At 34.9% G+C, this 20,858-nt stretch overlaps 1 protein-coding gene across 1 annotated transcript in view; it reads right to left on the bottom strand.

Moving 5' to 3' along the window:
- The window catches only part of LOC125657662 (prion-like-(Q/N-rich) domain-bearing protein 25), an 83,970-nt gene that overhangs the window by 3,522 nt on the left and 59,590 nt on the right, over positions 1-20,858 (bottom strand). The window contains exons 14-17 of the mRNA XM_056144645.1: positions 13,453-13,593; positions 9,295-9,339; positions 3,883-3,991; positions 2,474-2,555 (exon numbers count right to left, since the gene is read on the bottom strand). Coding sequence (XP_056000620.1) covers positions 2,474-2,555; positions 3,883-3,991; positions 9,295-9,339; positions 13,453-13,593 — 377 coding nt within the window. The remainder of the gene's footprint in view (positions 1-2,473; positions 2,556-3,882; positions 3,992-9,294; positions 9,340-13,452; positions 13,594-20,858) is intronic.

Below are 20,858 nucleotides of genomic sequence, written 5' to 3'. Positions count from 1 at the left end.
TGTACAATGCATCAACGCAACGTTTTTTGTGGAAAATATCGACCGCGTCAAAAACGAAACTGTGTGCACAAAATATAATGTCACCGTATGTCTGTGTTTTAGATAGTTTGGATTACATTCATTATCTTATAAATGTGGATTTGAAAATATATATGGGGTTTTATAATAAATTCATCGCTACTACAGTAACCAAGTCTTGATCCGAATCGTTCACAGGCGCGGATCAAACTCAACGCTTCGCATCTCGTGTGATCTGATGATCCGCGCCTGTCAATTTGACGTGATCCGACTCTTCGGATCATGTTACGGTAGTAATAATATAATTACTATGTAATACATCGACAAGTTGAATAAATAGAATGGTGGGAAAGACTGAGTAACAAAGTCGGGAAATAACAAGGGCATCTTCACACACTTCCGAGACACATTCGGATACATCACCGTATCTAAATACTCCGATGTTTCTTACAATGTGAAAGTTCCACAATACCCATTTATCACTAATCCAACACATCAACATATAGAGATGTGAAACCGATCTAAATATAGCAAAGAATGACCAATACTAACTCAACTTTGAATGAAATCAATGTTCTCACGCGCTCGATACAATGCCGAGACTTGACATCTGTCAGAAATGGGTTAGATGGAATAAATCAAACAAGTAAGACAAAATCCCTAGATTTACTATTTTTGAAAAAAAAAATCGCCTTATTTTCAATGACATTTTCACCTCCATCTTCATTCTGTATAATATCGGTTGTATTCTAACTAGAATACGTCTGATAGCGCCTGTACTCCGACAGGAATATGGATACATGTAATCTGTACTCCGACCGGAACATATTTAAAATCACCCGTGCTCCGACCGGAATACGTCAAATACCGCCTATATTCCATACGGTATATGTAAATCCGACCGGAATACATATGTCTACTACCACCTGTGGAAATGACTTTCATTGTAATTGTAAAAGATATCGAAGGCAAAAACACGGGAAATGTAAATAGAATGAATACGCTCAAATAACGTATAATTATTCAACCTATGTACATGTTGTTGAATAACAACATGTCAATTACTATGCATTGATTGGACTTACCAAACCTTCGCACATCTCTACAAACATCAAATGCTCTTGCGACAACAGTGTAAATGTATCTACATGTACATGTATTTTCATTTCATGGGATTCGGTTGTAAAATTAATTTATTGGTACAAATGAAAAAAACCTGTGTTTTTGCATTTTCTCCATTGCAATGGAAGAAGGCACAGTATAATGATGAATCCAGGAAAACGTTCTGTTCATCTCTTCGTTCTCAATCCTTTTCTTACTGTTAACATACTTGTAAAATCAATGGAATGTTTGATTCAGACCTAACAATATTATCATAATTATGTTAACGTTGTAAATTTTTACATAGAACTAAAATGTGTACCCTCACAGTTTTGTTTTAACCTTCTAATATAGGATTAAACATTCCTTTTTTCGATGTGTAAATTCTGGACATTTTACTCACAAACTTAATAAAAGTGCGAAGCACTTTTATGCTAAGTTTGTGAATAAAATATCCAGAGTTTACACATCGAACAAATCTTCAAAAAGAATGTTTGGTTCTTATAATTTCAATTCGTTTCCTGTATCATAATTTTCAAAAATTTAAATAATTTCCCCGCACTGTTATCAGTTTTCAGTCGCGTATGCATACGTATGTTCATAGCGTTTTTGGATTCGATGATGGGTAAATTCTCGTTTAGCTTTATTTTGTCCAATCAAAACAACTGTAATAAATAACATTGGAATTATGATACTTTAAATAGAAACATATTTCAAATTGATAACATATACCGGCGCACCACTTTTCCACACATTGAGATTATGTTTCCGCAAGAAATGTTACGATTCCGCATATTTTTTTTTTTACTATTCCACAAAAGATAAGACATTACGATTGATACTTTTACAGATCTGATTCCAAATTGAATAATTAAAAAACCATTGCCAAAGCCGTTATGCATTTATTATCACGTTTTCCTTAGCGGTGAATTTTCTCACATACCCAACAAACTTCACATTGATACTTGAAATAAAAATACAAGAATAAAAACGGACACGTATCAAAAATACTGCAAAATAGAAACTGAAATTATACACATCGCATTCCATGTTACTTGTCAAAGTCCCCGCCCACTGACGTCATGACAAGTTGCTAATTTACATATATGGGGAAGTAAACACAATGGAGCTTCAGAGTGTTAGGGTAATATCTGAGTAAACAGTTGGAAATGTAAATATTGTTTAACCAATTTCGCGTGGAACAACATGTACACACAATTTGATTTTCGGACTCATGGTCCTTCGGAATAGTGGGTATACATCAAATAAATCAAATCATTTCATTTATTCTATCCATGTAATATCAAACACACGTCTATGTTCGTTTAGCTGACAAGATATTTCATAAACTTACCCCATTGTGATCCTCTGGAAACTCATTGTAAATTGCAGTGGAACAATGCACATTTCTCATTTCTCGTAGTTCATATGCACCCCTTGTTTACAAATACAAAACAATCATTAAAGATTTTCTAATAAAAATGTACTTTCCCGAAATATATTGATGTAATGCTAATTCTATATTAACATATATACAAAACAAAGATCAGCATTACCAATTATCTAAAAAGCGGAGAACTATTGGCAAATCGGATGAAGAGATGCTTTCGTGTTGTTTTACGTCACATCGTAGAATTATTCACTCTCCTAAGACTTCACAACCGCCGAGGTGGTCTAGAGGTAGAGCGTTTACTCCGCATGCAGAAGATCGGGGTTCGAATCCCAGTCGCGACAGGCCTAAGTCGTTAAAACAAGTAGTGACAGTTCCATCGGCAAACGCTCGGCATCAGATGTGAATGTCACGGGTCCTCGGAGATGACCTTAAAAAAGGATGTCCCATGTCACAATAAGTGTAGCACACTAAAGAACCCTCACTGCTCAATGGCCGTAAGCGCCGATCATAGGCCTACGTTTGAAGCCCTTCACCGGTCTTGATGACATCTCCATATGAGTGAAAAATTCTCGAGAGCGAGAGAGACGTTAAACAAGATACAATCAGTCAATCTAAAGACTTCTCCAGCTGCATGAGCTGTAGGTTAAGTGCCACAAATTTTTACCTTTGCATGGCGCTTACGTCCTTAGCAATAAGGTCATATGCAAAAGACGCGTGACTTTCATTTTAATGTCGGAAGCTTGACGAAGGGACAGTGACTACTTATATATTAAACGACTTAGGTTTGACTTGGCACCAGGATCGAGAATCGAACTTATACCCCCGAGCACCCTAATCACTAGGCTACAGCGACTGGTATACCCCGAGCACCCTAATCACTAGGCTACAGCGACTGGTATATACATGTAAATAGACCCCCGAGCACCTTAATCATTAGGCTACAGCGACCGGTATATAAATAGACCCCCGAGCACCTTAATCACCAGGCTACAGCGACCGGTATATAAATAGACCCCCGAGCACCTTAATCACCAGGCTACAGCGACCGGTATATAAATAGACCCCCGATCACCTTAATCACTAGGCTACAGCGACCGGTATATAAATAGACCCCCGATCACCTTAATCACTAGGCTACAGCGACCGGTATATAAATAGACCCCCGAGCACCTTAATCACTAGGCTACAGCGACCGGTATATAAATAGACCCCCGAGCACCTTAATCACCAGGCTACAGCGACCGGTATATAAAAAGATGTACATAATACATACAAATACTAAGTAAAAAGATCAACCAATGTTTCTTTACTATACATAGTTTAGCCAACACGAAAAAGAATGGAAGTGAGCACGAATGATGAATACTCACTGATTTCTGGTTTTTCGCATCTGTCGCATGTTGTATATTACACACAAGAGAATTGTGAATGCTGCTCCGATAACTAGGCCACCCACACTAAATCCGAGTGCTAGAGCGACTTAAAAAGATTTACTTGTATATCACAGTAAGCCATAGAAAAATGATACATTTACTTGTTAAATTATACGTGTACAAGAAAAGAGAAACTGCACATGTGTTGTTGGACTGCAGATATTGAAATGAAACGCCCATTTAAATATGCAATTTCGACCTGTAAGAATGTTTAACAAGCACATTCTGTAAATAGTCCCCGCTTCAAAATACATTTGTGCATTTTTAAAACGGGAAACATTTCACGAAGATTCCTCTTACGGAGTTTAAGTGCTAAATAACAATATTCAGATACCGTAACGTGTTTGTTACATTATAGGAGCTCATGACCTTGGTTTCACCTTATAACCTGACAGAAGGTCAGGAAAATCCGTTTGTGATAGAGACACATGTAGAATTTAATTGCTAAATTTCAAGTAGTCCGTGTATTTCAAATATCATTTCCAACTTATTTCTTACTAAATGTGACCCAGTAACCTTGAATTTTAAGCCTTAAACCAATAAGATCACCTTAAAGCGTCATCAAGACTCTTAATGTGGAGTTCCATTGCTATAGCCCAAAGAGCATTTAATATGTCATCTGGAAACCATTTCTCACGATTTGTAAGTTGGTGGCTCCGATGTTGGACATTGTGCCTGAAAACTTGACAGCGACATTCCCTACCTATAGAGACAGTTCTTGTGAAGTTTTATTATGTCAAAACCGCCAGGTTCATTTAAAATTCCAGAAATTACAGTTGAATTTATTGCAAATGAAATGATCAAAACGGCATCTTCGAAAGCCACAGGTATTGATGGTTTGTCTGTAAAACTCTTAAAGTTGTCATTTAACCATATTGGTGATATTTCACATTTTATTTTTAACAAATCCATATCTGCATGTACATTTGTGGATGCTTGGAAAAGAGCTAGGGTAGTTCCATTGTACAACGCAGGTGATGAGCATTTGGTAAATAATTACAGACCAGGTTCTATATTACCAGTTGTCAGTAAGATTAATGAACTACATGTCTCCAATTCCTTTTATGAATATTTATCCACAAACAAATTAAACACAGATAATCAATCTAGATTTAGACCAAGTCATTCATGTGAGACAGCGTTGAATGGTCTCACTGATTAATGGTTTCAAACATGGACGATGGAAAGCTTAAAGGGGTTATGTTTATTGACTTGCGTAAGGTCTTTGATACAGTCAACCATAGATACTTTTGCATAAACTTGCGTCTTTTGGAATTTGTCACAATACTTTTAAATGGTTTCAATCATATCTTTCAAATCGTAAGCAATGTGTCAGTTGGAGAGGTGTGTTACTTAGAGAGAAAAAGTATATCCTTAGGAGTTCCTCAGGGGTCAATTTTAGGACCATTATTTTTTATTTTATACATTAACGATTATCCAAAAAGTCTTAAACATTCTTCGGTTACAATGTATGCAGACGACACTTCACAGGACGCGAGTGATAAATCTGTTGATGTAATTGAGTCAAAACTGCAAGAGGACCTTAAGTTGGGTGCAGAATGGATGTTTAAAAATAAACTGAGTATAAAGCTTCAAAAATCACAATGTATGCTTATTGGCACGTCTCAAAGGTTACGGAAATGTCGAATGTTAAATACAGATTTAATGTGTACAAATTGAATTTGTGAAGCAGGCTAAACTATTAGGTGTGTATATAGATAATACTTTATCATGGGATGCACACGTGGAGTTTCTTTCAAAGAAATTTGTAAGAAAACTTGCTGTACTTAAGAGAGTGAGTTATTTTATGCCACCAAATGCACTTATAAAGGTTTTTAATAGTATTGTTTTTCCACATTTTACTTACTGTTGTACTGTCTGGTATAATTAACGTACAAAATTAACCGTATTTAGATAAAAATTTCAAGCTGCAAAAGAGGGCAGCAAGAATACTTTTAATATTCGAGATATCAGGACCTTAACTGGTTTTTTATTTTCTTGTTTGAACTGAATGCCAATTAAGGATTATTTTATGTTTAGAAAGGTTGTCTGCAATGCACTCTTCTACATTATTTTGTGACAAATGTTTTAAACAATCAAAAGTCAAATTTCCTAAACGTGTTTAAATATACAAGAGATGTGAATTGCCGCTTAACCAGGTCGAATGATTATATACATAATGTATCTAATGTATCATATTTACCAAGAGCTAAAGCTACTCTTCTGCATTCTTTTGGAACAAACTGTCTCAAAATGTTCGAAACTCTGGTTCGGGTGGCATTTTTAAAGCTGTGTGTCTGATGGAATATTTAGATAAAAGTAGCACGTAAACATCGTGCTTTCCTCTTTTGCTCAGGTGTGCCAAATAATGTAGTTGTGATATGACACTGTGTGTGTGCGTGCATGCGCGTGTGTCTTATGCTATTTTCTTCTTTCCTTTTATGTCATGTATTCATATTTAGATACTAATTTTATTAATAATTAGGTGTGTCTTATGCTATGCTTTTTTCCTTTACTTTTATATTCATATTTAGATACTAATTTAGATGTTAATTTTATGTTTGTGTACATGTATATGTTTTAATGCAGAACCACAATGGAAACTAGCTTCATGCTAATTTGTGTTATCCTGGATAAATAAAAGCTATTATTATTACCTGAGTAAACTCAGATGACCTATTGCAATTGGTTGCCGTCCGGCAGCGTCCGTCGTGCGTCAACAATTGAACATTTTGAACTTATTTTTGATAACTGCTATCCAATTCTTTTCAAATTTGGTATGAAACATGTCTTGGACAAGGGAGACATAAATTGTAAATTTCAGGACTCCTGTACCCCTGGGGCCCTAGGGGTGGGACAAAAACTACCCAAAATTGACCAATTTAAAAAAAAATCTTCGTCTCTACAATCACACGTGTGTAAGAAAAACATAAATGCATAGTGATGTAGAGCAGGAAGGCTTCTACCAAAATTGTATATTTCATGACCCTCGGATTTGGGGTGTTGACCACAGGGCGGGGCAAACTTAATATATGGTGTTTATGTGTAAAACATTTGATTAACATCTTCTTAAGTGCTACTGATACTAAATTGAAACTAAATGGATATTTAGAAGGAGTAGGTAGTTTTTTTTTATCGCAATTGTAAATTGCATGATCCTAGGGGTAAGAGTTTGGTTTCAGTGTGTTGTCAAAATTATATTAATGATTTGTGTGACTTATTTAAGTTTGCTCATACTGTATATCATCTAAATGCATATTTAGGAAAAGCAGAAAAGGATGTACAGAAAATGGTGAATTTCACAATCCAGGGCTTTGACTCTAGGATGGGTTCAGATTAGTCACATCTTATGTAAAGCCTCTCACCAGTATATGCAATTTTGAGGGCATTCAAGTTTTAAGAACACATCTTGTTATATACTGTTGCTGAACATTCGATTTTAGCTTAAATATTCAGAACAGGAAATATTTTGTAGATTTCATAGCCCTTGGGAGTAGTGATACTTTTCACTAGTACTCATGTGACCGATAAGGCCTGTGGGCCTCTTGTTTCTAAACCTCAAATAGTATTTGAAATTTTATCAGTAAACAACGCTCGTACAGACAGACAGCATGACGAACATTTAAAATCAAGGAATTTTAAAGCTATTTAATTACGAAATAAGGTATCATAGCCTCATCATCATCGAGGCATAGCCGAGGTTGACAATGGTTTATCGAGGGGTGAACATCTTCAATGTTACCCTCAACTAATGCAATATTTGTTTTATTATACTGAATGTTATATAAACAGCAAAGCGGAAAAAACTTACATCTGTTTACATTTGATCAATCACTGTCATGAGATATCTCGAATATCGATACGGGTATTCGCTTTTATTACAAACGCTCAAACGACGTTGTCTAACAATCTACGACGAACCGTACCCGCATAAATGTACCGCATGTGATAATTTTTATATCACCTGTTGTCTGATACTGTTACCGTTGCTAGATACTATCACCCTGGAGCGCGTACTTTCTGTTCTCAGATGGTAACAATATATTTTTTCAAATGCTTCTCGACCAAATAGATTTGAGTATTTTACATGGAAGTACATGTATAATAATTTAAAATATCTATGGGGATATGGATACATGTACGAGTTGGTCTCATGATCAAATTCCATAAAGCTCTTCGGGCTTTATGGAAAATTTGATCACGTAATAACCCGTATTTATATCCCCATATATATTTCAAACTGATATAATTACATTTTTGATCGATAACCATTGCTGAATTATGTTAACAACACGTTTCCATATACATGTATTTCAAGACACCGAAGAGCAAATATACCAACAAAGATATATACATTAACTCAGGAGTATATAATTAAGAGCTCTTTCTTATGTCTAAATTGGTAATTTTGGAAAAACTGATATAAACGTACTGCGAAGGGAGTGCGCAACGTTACAGTTTTGATGTGCTTTTGAAAGTTAAAGATGCAGTTGCTGAAGACCGACTTTGAAAAATATTCTGTGAACATTACGGAGTTAACAGAAGACTGAGGTGGAGGAACATAAAGAACAGGGCGGCAGTCGTCAGGTGTAGGCAAATCATTCATAGACAGGACAGAGGACGCAGATGAATCTCCCTGACATCGCAGAGGATGTGGAAATGCGCTAAGGTAAGGGATGTTTTTGATTTCGATTTGTAATTATTGACAAACATAAGCTCACGGAACGCTTCCATTCACTTGATCAATTTCTGTTATAGGTTTTTAACGACGCCTCGCTTCGATGTCCCGACATAAACATGATTTGGTGTGCTTGGAAACCGGCATAACTCACAGCTGCTGTGACACGCAGCAGGCAGTGCGGTGTAGGTTTTAATGCACTTTGACAACTTACAAATATCGGCCAGAAATCCTGTGAATGACCTATTTGCTAAAACCTAATGTCATCGTCTAGCAGTAAGTAGAATTTCGCATCACCAGTATCAAAAGTTGCCAAATTCAGCCATTGTTTACATAAGGATGACCAGGATGTAGCAGACGAAATTTTAGATATCATAGTATGACATTGTTTTACAGAAATGTTTTTATCATTGATAAAAGTCCAGTGCTTGGAATACAAATAAAATCAGATGTCGATTTCATCTATTGATAGACTTCTGTAGTACGCGGAAGCGATGGCTAGATGTGTATTGCCTTGGTAAAAGAAGTACCTGTACCCTACTTTTAACAATTGTTCATACGCACAGCCGTGACCTCTGTTGACCCCGTATAGGTATTTATACAGTGATACATCCGTATTGCTCGTAATAGTGTTATATAAGTTGAAATTGTAAATATTGACATATATGTACCTGAATTTGAAGTCTCCATCTTCTCAGCGGTATTCTTTGGTATTTCTAAAGGAGATACACTTGTAAACAATATATTATATATAAAGAGCTTTAAAATGACCATTGACACGAACAATTAGATATACTCGTCCCTAGGGTTCGTGTCGTTGGTCATTTTAGTTTTGCTGTTGACCTTGTATCCACTTTGTTGGTATCGGGTGTTGGTGGAATCTAGTGCTAAGTACCTATCTATCTATTTAATAAATAAATGCACAAACAAAACATTCAGTTGAATATACTTATCTAGTTACATTCTTCATCAGGAATATAGTGAATTATCTATCTGTGTGTCTGTCTGTGCGTGCTTGTGTGTGTGTGTGTGTGTGCGTACGCGCGCGCACGTGTGTGTGTTCAAATAAACCACACAAGATGCCCCATAAACTAAGATAGTATTGCAAGTTTGAAGTTTCACTAGCTTCTAAATATAATATTTTCTTAGAAATTATAACTTTATATGAAAACTTGGCATAAAAGTAAATTTTAGTTCAATATGATTTTCATAAATTTTGTATCTTATTTTATTCACCTTTTGTTTCAATGAATTAATGAAGTGTAAGAGATTGTACCAAATGAAAACTTTTCTTACTTGCATTATAGTGCTTCAAAACTGAACTTGCATTTTGGTTAAGTTTCAACTGAAGAATTGATATAAGTAGTATGGCGGTATTACTTTGAAAGTCATTTAAAAGTCACCTTTATCTTGTACTTACCCTTCCTTACAGTACAATAAACATGAAGGTAGTTTGTCAATTTTTCTACTTCATACCGCAGATAGATTCTGCACTACCTCTATAACGTTTCGTTACTAGCTTGAAAATACGGATGTATGTTTAATTGCTGTGATAAAATTTAGAAATTCATTTCAAAATTAAGGATTATCTCCCTCATTCATAGCTCTTATCCTTAGACGAATTTGACTCCACTTTTTGGCACTCTGTTTTTCCATAAAATGGCTCTAGCAAGTTTATCGTTAATTCGGATTTCAAACATTTCTGTTGAGCATCACTGAAGGGACATTATTTGTCGAAATGCGCATCTGGTGCATCCAAATTGGTACCGTATAAGTTTTACATACTACCTAAAGGTGTAATAACGACTAGAAATTAGGCGGATTAAGTCACTGAATAATGACTGTACTTACCAAAGATTGGACAAACACCACGGCAATCGTGCTAACATTTCACTATTTTACTTACATAACTTTACAAGCATGAAATGACAAGATATTGTGAAAATGTGTTGTTTAGTATTCATGTACTTGACAATTCACGCTTCTCAGCAATGAAATAGGGTGTTGCTAAATGAATGGGTAAATTGAAATGGCATTGCTGGTTGGTATGCATGGTACTCATTTGACCATTAATACAACGCTGTGACATTTGTGGTTAGTATATAATTAGTGGTAACTGTACATCATACTCACTGACTATACAAGTTTACACTCCACTCAATGCAGACTACTTTTGGCAGATATCGGGGAAATATTCATTATTTCCCGCGTAATTTAAAGGGACTGATTCACAGTTTTACCCAAAATTTTGATTTTTACTTTTAATTATCAAAATCTACTGTTTAATGTGTTTGAAAGATTTCAAATGAAAATTAAGGTTATAGATCATCACAGAAGCTCATTTTAGAGAGTTTATTATTTGTTTTTCTAAATAAAGGAATGGATATCGATCTAAGTTTATTATATCTTTCACATTTCAAGCATTTTTGGGGTAAAATGTGTCAATTAAAAGTTAAAATTTGTGACTATGCAAAATTCAGATGCATTATATTACAAAATCAATATTTCACTTGTTTGTTTGTTTACACAAAAAGACTCGAATCTTTGTTTACATAACACAGTTTTAAGGCTAAAATATTACTCACATTCTTGCATTCAGAAGGTCAAAATTTTGGCTGTCAGCATCAAATGAGTTATATGTTTAATGTTTAACATCAAAAATGAAAAATAATTTTATCAAAATTCGTGCACCAGTCCATTTAATCCATGAAAGATGGACGTTATACATGTATACTAGTATTCCATCCTATTACATGTACTATCAAACAATTTGCCCATTTGAATCAATAGCATAAATAGTTTAGACGTAAACGGATATGATACACGTACAAGTAAACAGATGTAATAGATATAAACAATTGTAATACATGTAAACATTTGTAATAGATGTAAATATATGTAAAAATATCTAGTAATATATGTAAACAGATGTAATACACGTAAACACATGTAATACACGTTAACAGATGTAATAGATGTAAACAGATGTTATAAATGTAAACATATGTAATATATGTATACATATGTAATATATGTAAACAGATGTAATACACGTAAACAGATGTAATATATGTAAACATATGTAATAAATGTAAACATATGTAATAGATGTAAACAGATGTTATAAATGTAAACATATGTAATATATGTAAACATATGTAATATATGTAAACAGATGTAATACACGTAAACAGATGTAAACAGATGTAAGCATATGTAATAGATGTAAACAGATGTTATAAATGTAAACAGATGTAATATATGTAAACAGATGTAATATATGTAAACAGATGTAATAAATGTAAACAGGTGTAATACACGCAAACAGATGTAATACATGTAAACAGATGTAATAGAACACGTAAACAGATGTAATATATGTAAACAGATGTAATATATGTAAACATATGTAATTGATGTAAACAGATGTTATAAATGTAAACAGATGTAATACACGTAAACAGGTGTAATACACGCAAACAGATGTAATAAATGTAAACAGATGTAACAAGAGGTACTGTGAGCAATGCTCACTAAGAATACCCCCGCTTACCCCAATCTCCCAAAGGGTGTTGGTAATAGGTATAAACTACCTCTTTTCTGAGTGTAAAAAACAAATGGCATCACAAACCGAACCATATTGCTACTTCGATGTCCAGTGCGCGTGACCTTTGACCTTTTGACCCCAAAATCAATAGGGAACATCTTCATCCCATGGGTAGTCCATATGTATGATATGGTGACTGTAGGTGGAAAGGATAACGTTTTAGAGCCCGGAAACCATATTGCTACTTCGATGTTCAGTGTGCTTGACCTTTGACCTTTAGACCCAAAAATCGATAGGGAACATCTTCATCCCATGGGTAGTCCATATGTATGATATGGTGACGGTAGGTGGTAAGGATAACGCTTTAGAGCCCGCAAACCATATTGCTACTTCGATGTCCAGTGCGCTTGACCTTTGACCTTTTGACCCCAAAATCGATAGAGAACATCTTCATCCCATGGGTAGTCCATATATATGATATGGTGACGGTAGGTGGAAAGGATAATGCTTTAGAGCCCGTAAAGCATTGCATCTACAGACGGACGGACGGACGGACAGACAGACGGACAACCCGATTCCAGTATACCCCCCACAACTTGTTGCAGGGGGTATAAATGTAAACAGATGTTATAAATGTAAACAGGTGTAATATATGTAAACAGATGTAATAGAACACGCAAACATATGTAATAGATGTAAACAGATGTTATAAATGTAGACAGGTGTAATATATGTAAACAGGTGTAATATATGTAAACAGATGTAATAGATGTAAACATATGTAGTACACATAAATAGATGCAATACACGTAAAGAGATGTAATACAGGTAAGCAGATGTAATATATGTAAACATATGTAATATATGTAAACAGATTTAATTCACGTAAACAGATGTAATAGACCACGAAACAGGTGTAATATATGTAAACAGATGTAATATATGTAAACAGATGTAATTCACGTAAACAGATGTAATATATGTAAACATATGTAATATATGTAAACATATGTAATATATGTAAACAGATGTAATATATGTAAACATATGTAATAGATGTAAACATATGTAATATTTGTAAACAGATGTAATACACGTAAACAGGTGTAAACAGATGTAAGCATATGTAATAGATGTAAACAGATGTAATACACATAAACAGATGTAATACATGTAAACAGGTGTTATAAATGTAAACAGATATAATAGGAGTGAAAAGGTATAACAGATGTAAATGTGATAGAAGTAAATATATTAAAATGTCTTGGGAAGATACACTCACCTATACAAGAACGGTTTAATTCAAGAAAACCAATGTTGCAGCTGCAATTGCCATGATACGAATTTCCTAGGCATACACTTGCATTAGGCGTTCCTGTGCATTGTTGGCGGTAGAGACACGACGAACCAAGTTTTATATAACCTGCAGTATATCAAATTCTAGTATGAGAAAATATAACAGCAAGCTGTGAAAGTATAGTTGGAAATGTTATGGATGCCTGTCGTAATTTACAATGCACATGTGCTTATAATAAATAATACTTCAAACTAATAACATAAATATTACAGTTAAGATGGATATTTCTATAATGAAGATTAAGGAAGTGCTCCTAGAGTCGTGACGTAGTTGTCTGTTGTTTACTTGCTGAGTACCCGCAACGTTTTTCTTGACATGACAAACTACAGCACACGATACACGCACGATAGGACAAGATACACACACGATAGGACAAGATACACGCACGATAGGACAAGATACACACACGATGGGACAAGATACAACACACCATAGGACAAGATACACACCCGATAGGACAAGACACACGCACGATAGGACAAGATACACGCACGATAGGACAAGATACACGCACGATACGATAGGGTAAATGATTTTCACGATTAACCTGATAAACTTAAAACACGATAAACGATCTTCACGATAAACCCCAAAACACGATAAACGATGTTCCCCGCAGAACTGATGAACACAAAATTCACATACGATAAATAATCTTCGCGATAAATGACAAACCCGATAGGAGTGTTGTATTCTTAGAAACAATTTAGACAGAATGAAATTCTGATAACTAGCTGTTTTCAAATGTCATCGCTCAGTTAAGCATGTAAACATAAACAAAATTCAAACTAGTTCTAATTGTAACGGGGACCGTTACATATGTTCCCCAAACCTCCCCCAATTAAAAAGTGATCATCTTGTGAATCTATAGCAAAAAATCATTTTCTTTTAGCCTTTAATTACATGTAGTACGTTCAATATGGTCATTTCAGTACCAAAAAATGAAAGAAAGGGTTGCACGCGCATACACGCGCACACGTGTATGATTCTGAATTTTTGTTGATGTCGTTCAACAGGCATGTGTATCATATACCCACAGTGTGAATTTCATAACGTTTCCACCAAATATAAGGAAGTTATAGCGATTTTAAAATCGTCCAATCAGAATTCAGCACACGTGCATGCACGTGCTGAGCAGTAATTCTAACCACAGCAATTTGTAAGGAGTACCAAGACACATCTAAAACATTAATATCAATAGAATTTGATGAAAAACAAAAAACGTTATCGTCCTTTAAAATTGAACATTTAAAAACCGTTGCACGCGCATGCGCGTGTGCGTTGGCATTTTTTGTTACACCAATATATCGATACACATATTGTCTACGTAAGCTGTGAATATCATCTCATTCGCTTCATAAATAAGATAGTTACAAACGTTTTAGTATTATCCAATCAAAATGAAGCGCACGTGCATGCGCGTGCAAATTAGTAATTTTGACCATGCAAATCAGTTAAGGGTCTCAATATCTACCTATGATATGAATTTCAAGCCATTTCAATGAACAACAAAAAAGTTAGACTGATTCCAAAGTTAGTGTACAAATTTTGTAATGCGCGTGCACGCGCATGCGTGCGCGTGCTGACAAAATAACTATTATTTTTCATATGTACAAATGATATACTATCATCCTATTTAGGTTTTATATCGCTTCCTTCAATATTCTGATTTTCCATTTTTTGTACCAAAATTGCAATGCACGTGCGCGCGCGTGCATGCACGTGAAGACAAAATGACTATCACTATGCACATCTACAAACGCTATACTATCATCCTGGAAAGTTTCATATCGATCCCTTTTGTAGTTTCTGAGAACACTACCGGACAAAAAAGTACCGGAGAAAAAGAATAATAATAATAATAATAATAATAATAATAATAAGAAACAGAGTAAAAACAATATGTTCCCAAACTTTGTTTGGGGAACATAATAATAACTAGATTCGATCTCGTTGCGAGCAACGAGTGGGTCTTCCGTCCAAATTTAGATGTGATAAGATAAGAATTTGACTGACATTTTCGTTCATAAATAATGATACAAATATATTGTCTAGACGTACAATTTAGCTTTGGTAATGTTTTACAAATATTGATCATTTAAATGTTATAAATTAAAGACTCTCTCTACCTCTCGGCAACTAATTAAAGGGGTCAGCCTTTTTTTCGAGAAAAAAGTTAATAATGTTATTTACTGCGAACAGATTCGACTGATCAGGCGAGTCATGCCGCCCGGAGGCCTATTTTTTTTTTTTTACATCATTCTAGATATATCTCGCAAAACTGAACAAATTTTGTTCTACATGTCCTATGGTAATTTTCTTAAGACAAAAGTTATTGATTGCGACATTTATCAGACTGTTAAGGCGAGTCATAAGGCCCGTGGGCCTTTTTCTTGATATCGTTTGAAAGATCTTGCAAACCTGAACAACTTTTGGTCTACATGTTTTATCAAAAGTTTCTCCAGAAAAAAGCTATTGATTGTGACACTAATCAAACTCTTCAGGCGAGCTATGAGGCCCGTTCGCCTTTATCATGATGTTGTTTGAAACATCTTGCAAAACTGAACAACTTTTGCTCTAGATGTGTCATTAAAAGTTTCTTGACTAAAATGTTATAGATTACAACAATAACCCAACTGTTCAGGTGAGCCATGAGACCCGCAGGCCTTATTCTTAACATCGTTAGTAACGCTTGCGAATCTGAACAACTTTTGTTCTACATGTCTTATCAAAAGTTTCTCGAGAAAAAAGTTATTAATGTTATTAATTGTGATACAAATTCGACTGTTCAGGCGAGCCATGACGCCCGGAGGCCTATTTTTTGATATCATTAGATAGATCTTGCAAAACTGAACAACTTTTATTCTACATGTTTTATCAAAGTTTCGTGAGGAAAAAGTTAATCATTGTAACAGAAATTCAATGGTTCAGGCGAGCCATGAGGCCCATGGGCCCATTTCTTGATACGGCACGAAAGATCTCAATAAACTGTACAACTTTTGTTATATATGTCTAAGCAAAATATTTACAAGTAAATAGTTATGATTTAAAACGTGGAGAAAAATGAAACACTTTTTTAAACCCCATTTTCGACCCCTACCGAGCTTCCATACTAGGCACTTCCGGAAATTTTAAAAACCCAGGTGCACAACTACAACATGTCGTCTAACATCACTGAAAATTTCAGCACTCTAGCTTTTATCGTTTTTGAGTTTTTGTCTGGACAAAATGGTCATCTGAAAATCGATAAAAGGGGGATAACTTCCAACCGGAAGTGATTTTTCAAAAATTGAAACGGCGGTACAAACTTCAAATGGCAACGCATCAATCCTGAAAATTTGAAGCAAATCGATCCAGCCATCTCCGAGAAATCTTCTGCACAAAAATCGGTAAGGAGAAAAAAAAAGAATAATAATAATAATAATAAGAAAAGTGAAAAATCAACAATAGAATAATAGAAGGGTCTTCCGCTGAAGACGGAAGACCCTAATAATAAGAAAAGTGAAAAATCAACAATAGAATAATAGAAGGGTCTTCCGCTGAAGACGGAAGACCCTAATAAGAAACAGAGTAAAAACAATATGTTCCCAAACTTTGTTTGGGGAACATAATAAGAAACAGAGTAAAAACAATATGTTCCCAAACTTTGTTTGGGGAACATAATAATAATAATAAGAAACAGAGTAAAAACAATATGTTCCCAAACTTTGTTTGGGGAACATAATAACTAGACACTCATTACTAGTAATGAGTAGGTCTTCCGTTAGACCACTTCCGGTTAAGAGCTTTCTATTCCTACAAAAACCATTTAAATGTATCAGAAAATGTGCCTTAACAATGAATGAGAAATGTATTATCGAAATTTTTACTCCTTTCTCGTAACTTCCGGTGACGACCGGAAGTACTATTCAGATGAGTTTTCCTATAAATGAGAGCGACTCTTTACTGTTGATATTCCCTGAGAATTTCACGTCTCTATCTGAAAGAGTTCTCAACAAAAAGAAGTATACTAAAGAAAGAAAAAGTAGTAGGTTACTACCGACCGGAAGTCAATTTTGAAAAACAAAATTATCAAAACTTTAGAAGTTGATACTTTTATTAAGACATGTGAAAATCATATGAAAGACTTCAAATATAAGCGAGATTTATGGGGACAAAGAGACGAAAAGTAAAAAGGTATTTTATCAAGAAACCGGAAGTAGTCGTTTTGACTACCGACAGAGTCAATATTCTTTTGACACTTTGAAAGAGAGTTAATAAACTAGTATAGGTTTCAATTTAAAGGGAAAAGTTTGAAATTTGCGATTCTTTCAATCACTTCCGGTGACGACAGGAAGTGAGGGCCGACATGTTCAACCCCCTACTGCACTCTTACAAACGGAGATTGATCATCCCTGAATATTTGATGAACCTATATTTTACCTTTTCGAAGTAAAATGCTGGACAAAATTCCTTTTGAGAAACAGAAAATCGGCCCTATTTTCCGACCGGAAGTGAATTTTGTAAAAACAAAAATAATTATAGCAAGGTCATTTCATCAGACATTATTCCTGAAAATATCAAGAAAATATATCCAGACTCGAAGAAATCGGAAAATCGACATTTTTTCAAATACTTCCAGTAGAGACCGGAAGTGACGGATGAAAAAATTGAATGTATGTGTACATTGGACTAATGTTAGTTGATCAACTCTAGAAGTTTCAAGCATCTATCTATATTCATTATTAAGAAAGTGAAAAGACAAGGTTTGAATATGTCCACCCCATATCTCACGACCGGAAGTGAATTTTACAAAAATATTTAAATATACTCTAGACATTTATAGTATCTATAAGGTATATAAAATTCAAATCATTAACTTGTTTCATGACCGAGATTTATGGCACTGAAAAATGAGAGAATGAATAGTCTTTCTTTGATATAACCGGAAGTTGGAAATTCAACTTCCGGTGGGGTCAACATTTTTTAAGAATTAGAACGAGACCTAGAAAACCGATATAGGTTTCAATTTGAAAGAAAAAAGTTTGAAATTTATGATTCATTAATCACTTCCGGTGACGACCGGAAGTGACGGCCGACATTCTTAACCCCCTCCTGCACGCCTACAAAGTGAGATCTATTCACTCTGAAAATTTGGTGACTCTATCTTTTACTGTTTCTGAGAAAAACGCTAGACAACGAAAACAGCTAATAAGCCGTATTTGCCGACCGGAAGTAAATTCTACAAAAATATTTAACGTTACTCTAGACATTTATAGTGACTATAATATATGTAAAACTCAACTCATTAACTAGTTTCATGACCGAGATTTATGGCACTGAAAAATGAGAGAATGAGTGGGCTTTCTTTGATATAACCGGAAGTTGAAGATTCAACTTCCGGTGGGGTCAACATTTTTTGAGAATTAGAACGAGATATAATAAACCAAAGTAGGTTTCAATTTGAAAGAAAAAAGTTTGAAATTGATGATTTATTTAATCACTTCCGGTGACGACCGGAAGTGACGGCGACAAAAAATAATACGTGCATGCACCATAGAGAAAATAGATCTATCATCCCTGAAAGTTTCATTCGATTATCTTTAGTGGTTTTCAAGTTTACCCCCGGACAAAGTTTCTTTCAAAAACCGGAAAATCGGACGTATCTGACGAACGGAAGTGAATTTTGAAAAAATGAAAAAAATGCCTCGAGGTACCATCGTTGTCTATAACCTGTGAAAGTTTCAGGAAAATCCATCCAGCGGTCTCGGAGACAAAAGGGAAAAAATAATAATAACTAGTTCTAATTGTAACGGGGACCGTTACAGATGTTCCCCAAACCTCGCCCAATTCAAAAGTGATGTCCTTGTGAATCTATAGGAAAAAATCATTTTATTTTAGCCTTTAATTACATGTAGTACGTTCAATATGGTCATTTCAGTACCAAGAAATGAAAGAAAGCGTTGCACGTGCATACACGTGCACGCGTGTATGATTCCGAATTTTTGTTGATGTCGTTCAAGAGGCATTTGTATCATATACCCACAGTATGAATTTCATAACATTTCTACCACATATAAGAAAGTTATAGCGATTTTAAAATCGTCCAATCAGAATTCAGCACACGTGCATGCACGTGCTGAGCAGCAATTCTAACCACAGCAATTTGTAAGGAGTACCAAGACACATCTAAACCCCTAATATCAATATAATTTGATGAAAAACAAAAACGTTATTGTCCTTTAAAAATTGAATATTTGAAAAACGTTGCACGCGCATGCGCGTGTGCGTTGGCATTTTTTGTTACACTAATATATACATACACATATTGTATACGTATGCTGTGAATATCATCTCATTCGCTTCATAAATAAGATAGTTACAAACGTTTTAGTATTATCCAATCAAAATGAAGCGCACGTGCATGCACGTGCAAATTTGTAATTTTGACTATGAAAATCAGTTAAGGGTCTCAATATCTAACTATGATATGAATATCAAGCCATTTCAATGAACAACAAAAAAGTTAGACTGATTCCAAAGTTAGTGTACAAATTTTGTAATGTACGTGCACGCGCATGCGTGCGCGTGAAGACAAAATAACTATCATTTTTCATATCTACAAATGATATACTACCATCCTATTTAGGTTTCATATCGATCCCTTTAATATTCTGATTTTCCATTTTTTGTACCAAAATTGCAGTGCACGTGCGCGCGCGTGCATGCACGTGCAGACAAAATGAATATCGCTATGCACATCTACAAACGCTATACTATCATCCTGGAAAGTTTCATATCGATCCCTTTTGTAGTTTCTGAGAACACTACCGGACAAAAAAGTACCGGAGAAAAAGAATAATAATAATAATAATAATAATAATAAGAATAAGAAACAGAGTAAAAACAATATGTTCCCAAACTTTGTTTGGGGAACATAATAATAACTAGTTCTAATTGTAACGGGGACCGTTACATATGTTCCCCAAACCTCCCCCAATTAAAAAGCGATGTCCTTGTGAATCTATAGCAAAAAATCATTTTATTTTAGCCTTTAATTACATGTAGTACGTTCAGTATGGTCATTTCAGTACCAAAAAATGAAAGAAAGCGTTGCACGCGCATACACGCGCACGTGTGTATGATTCCGAATTTTTGTTGATGTCGTTCAACAGGCATGTGTATCATATACCCACAGTGTGAATTTCATAACGTTTCCACCAAATATAAGGAAGTTATAGCGATTTTAAAATCGTCCAATCAGAATTCAGCACACGCGCATGCACGTGCTGAGCAGTAATTCTAACCACAGCAATTTGTAAGGAGTACCAAGACACATCTAAACCATTAAT

Source organism: Ostrea edulis, chromosome 7 (assembly GCF_947568905.1).
Source record: "Ostrea edulis chromosome 7, xbOstEdul1.1, whole genome shotgun sequence".
Classification (NCBI taxonomy): Eukaryota; Metazoa; Mollusca; class Bivalvia; order Ostreida; family Ostreidae; genus Ostrea; species Ostrea edulis.
Note: the sequence above shows the minus strand (reverse complement) of the source record. Positions and strands in the feature narration are given on the sequence as shown.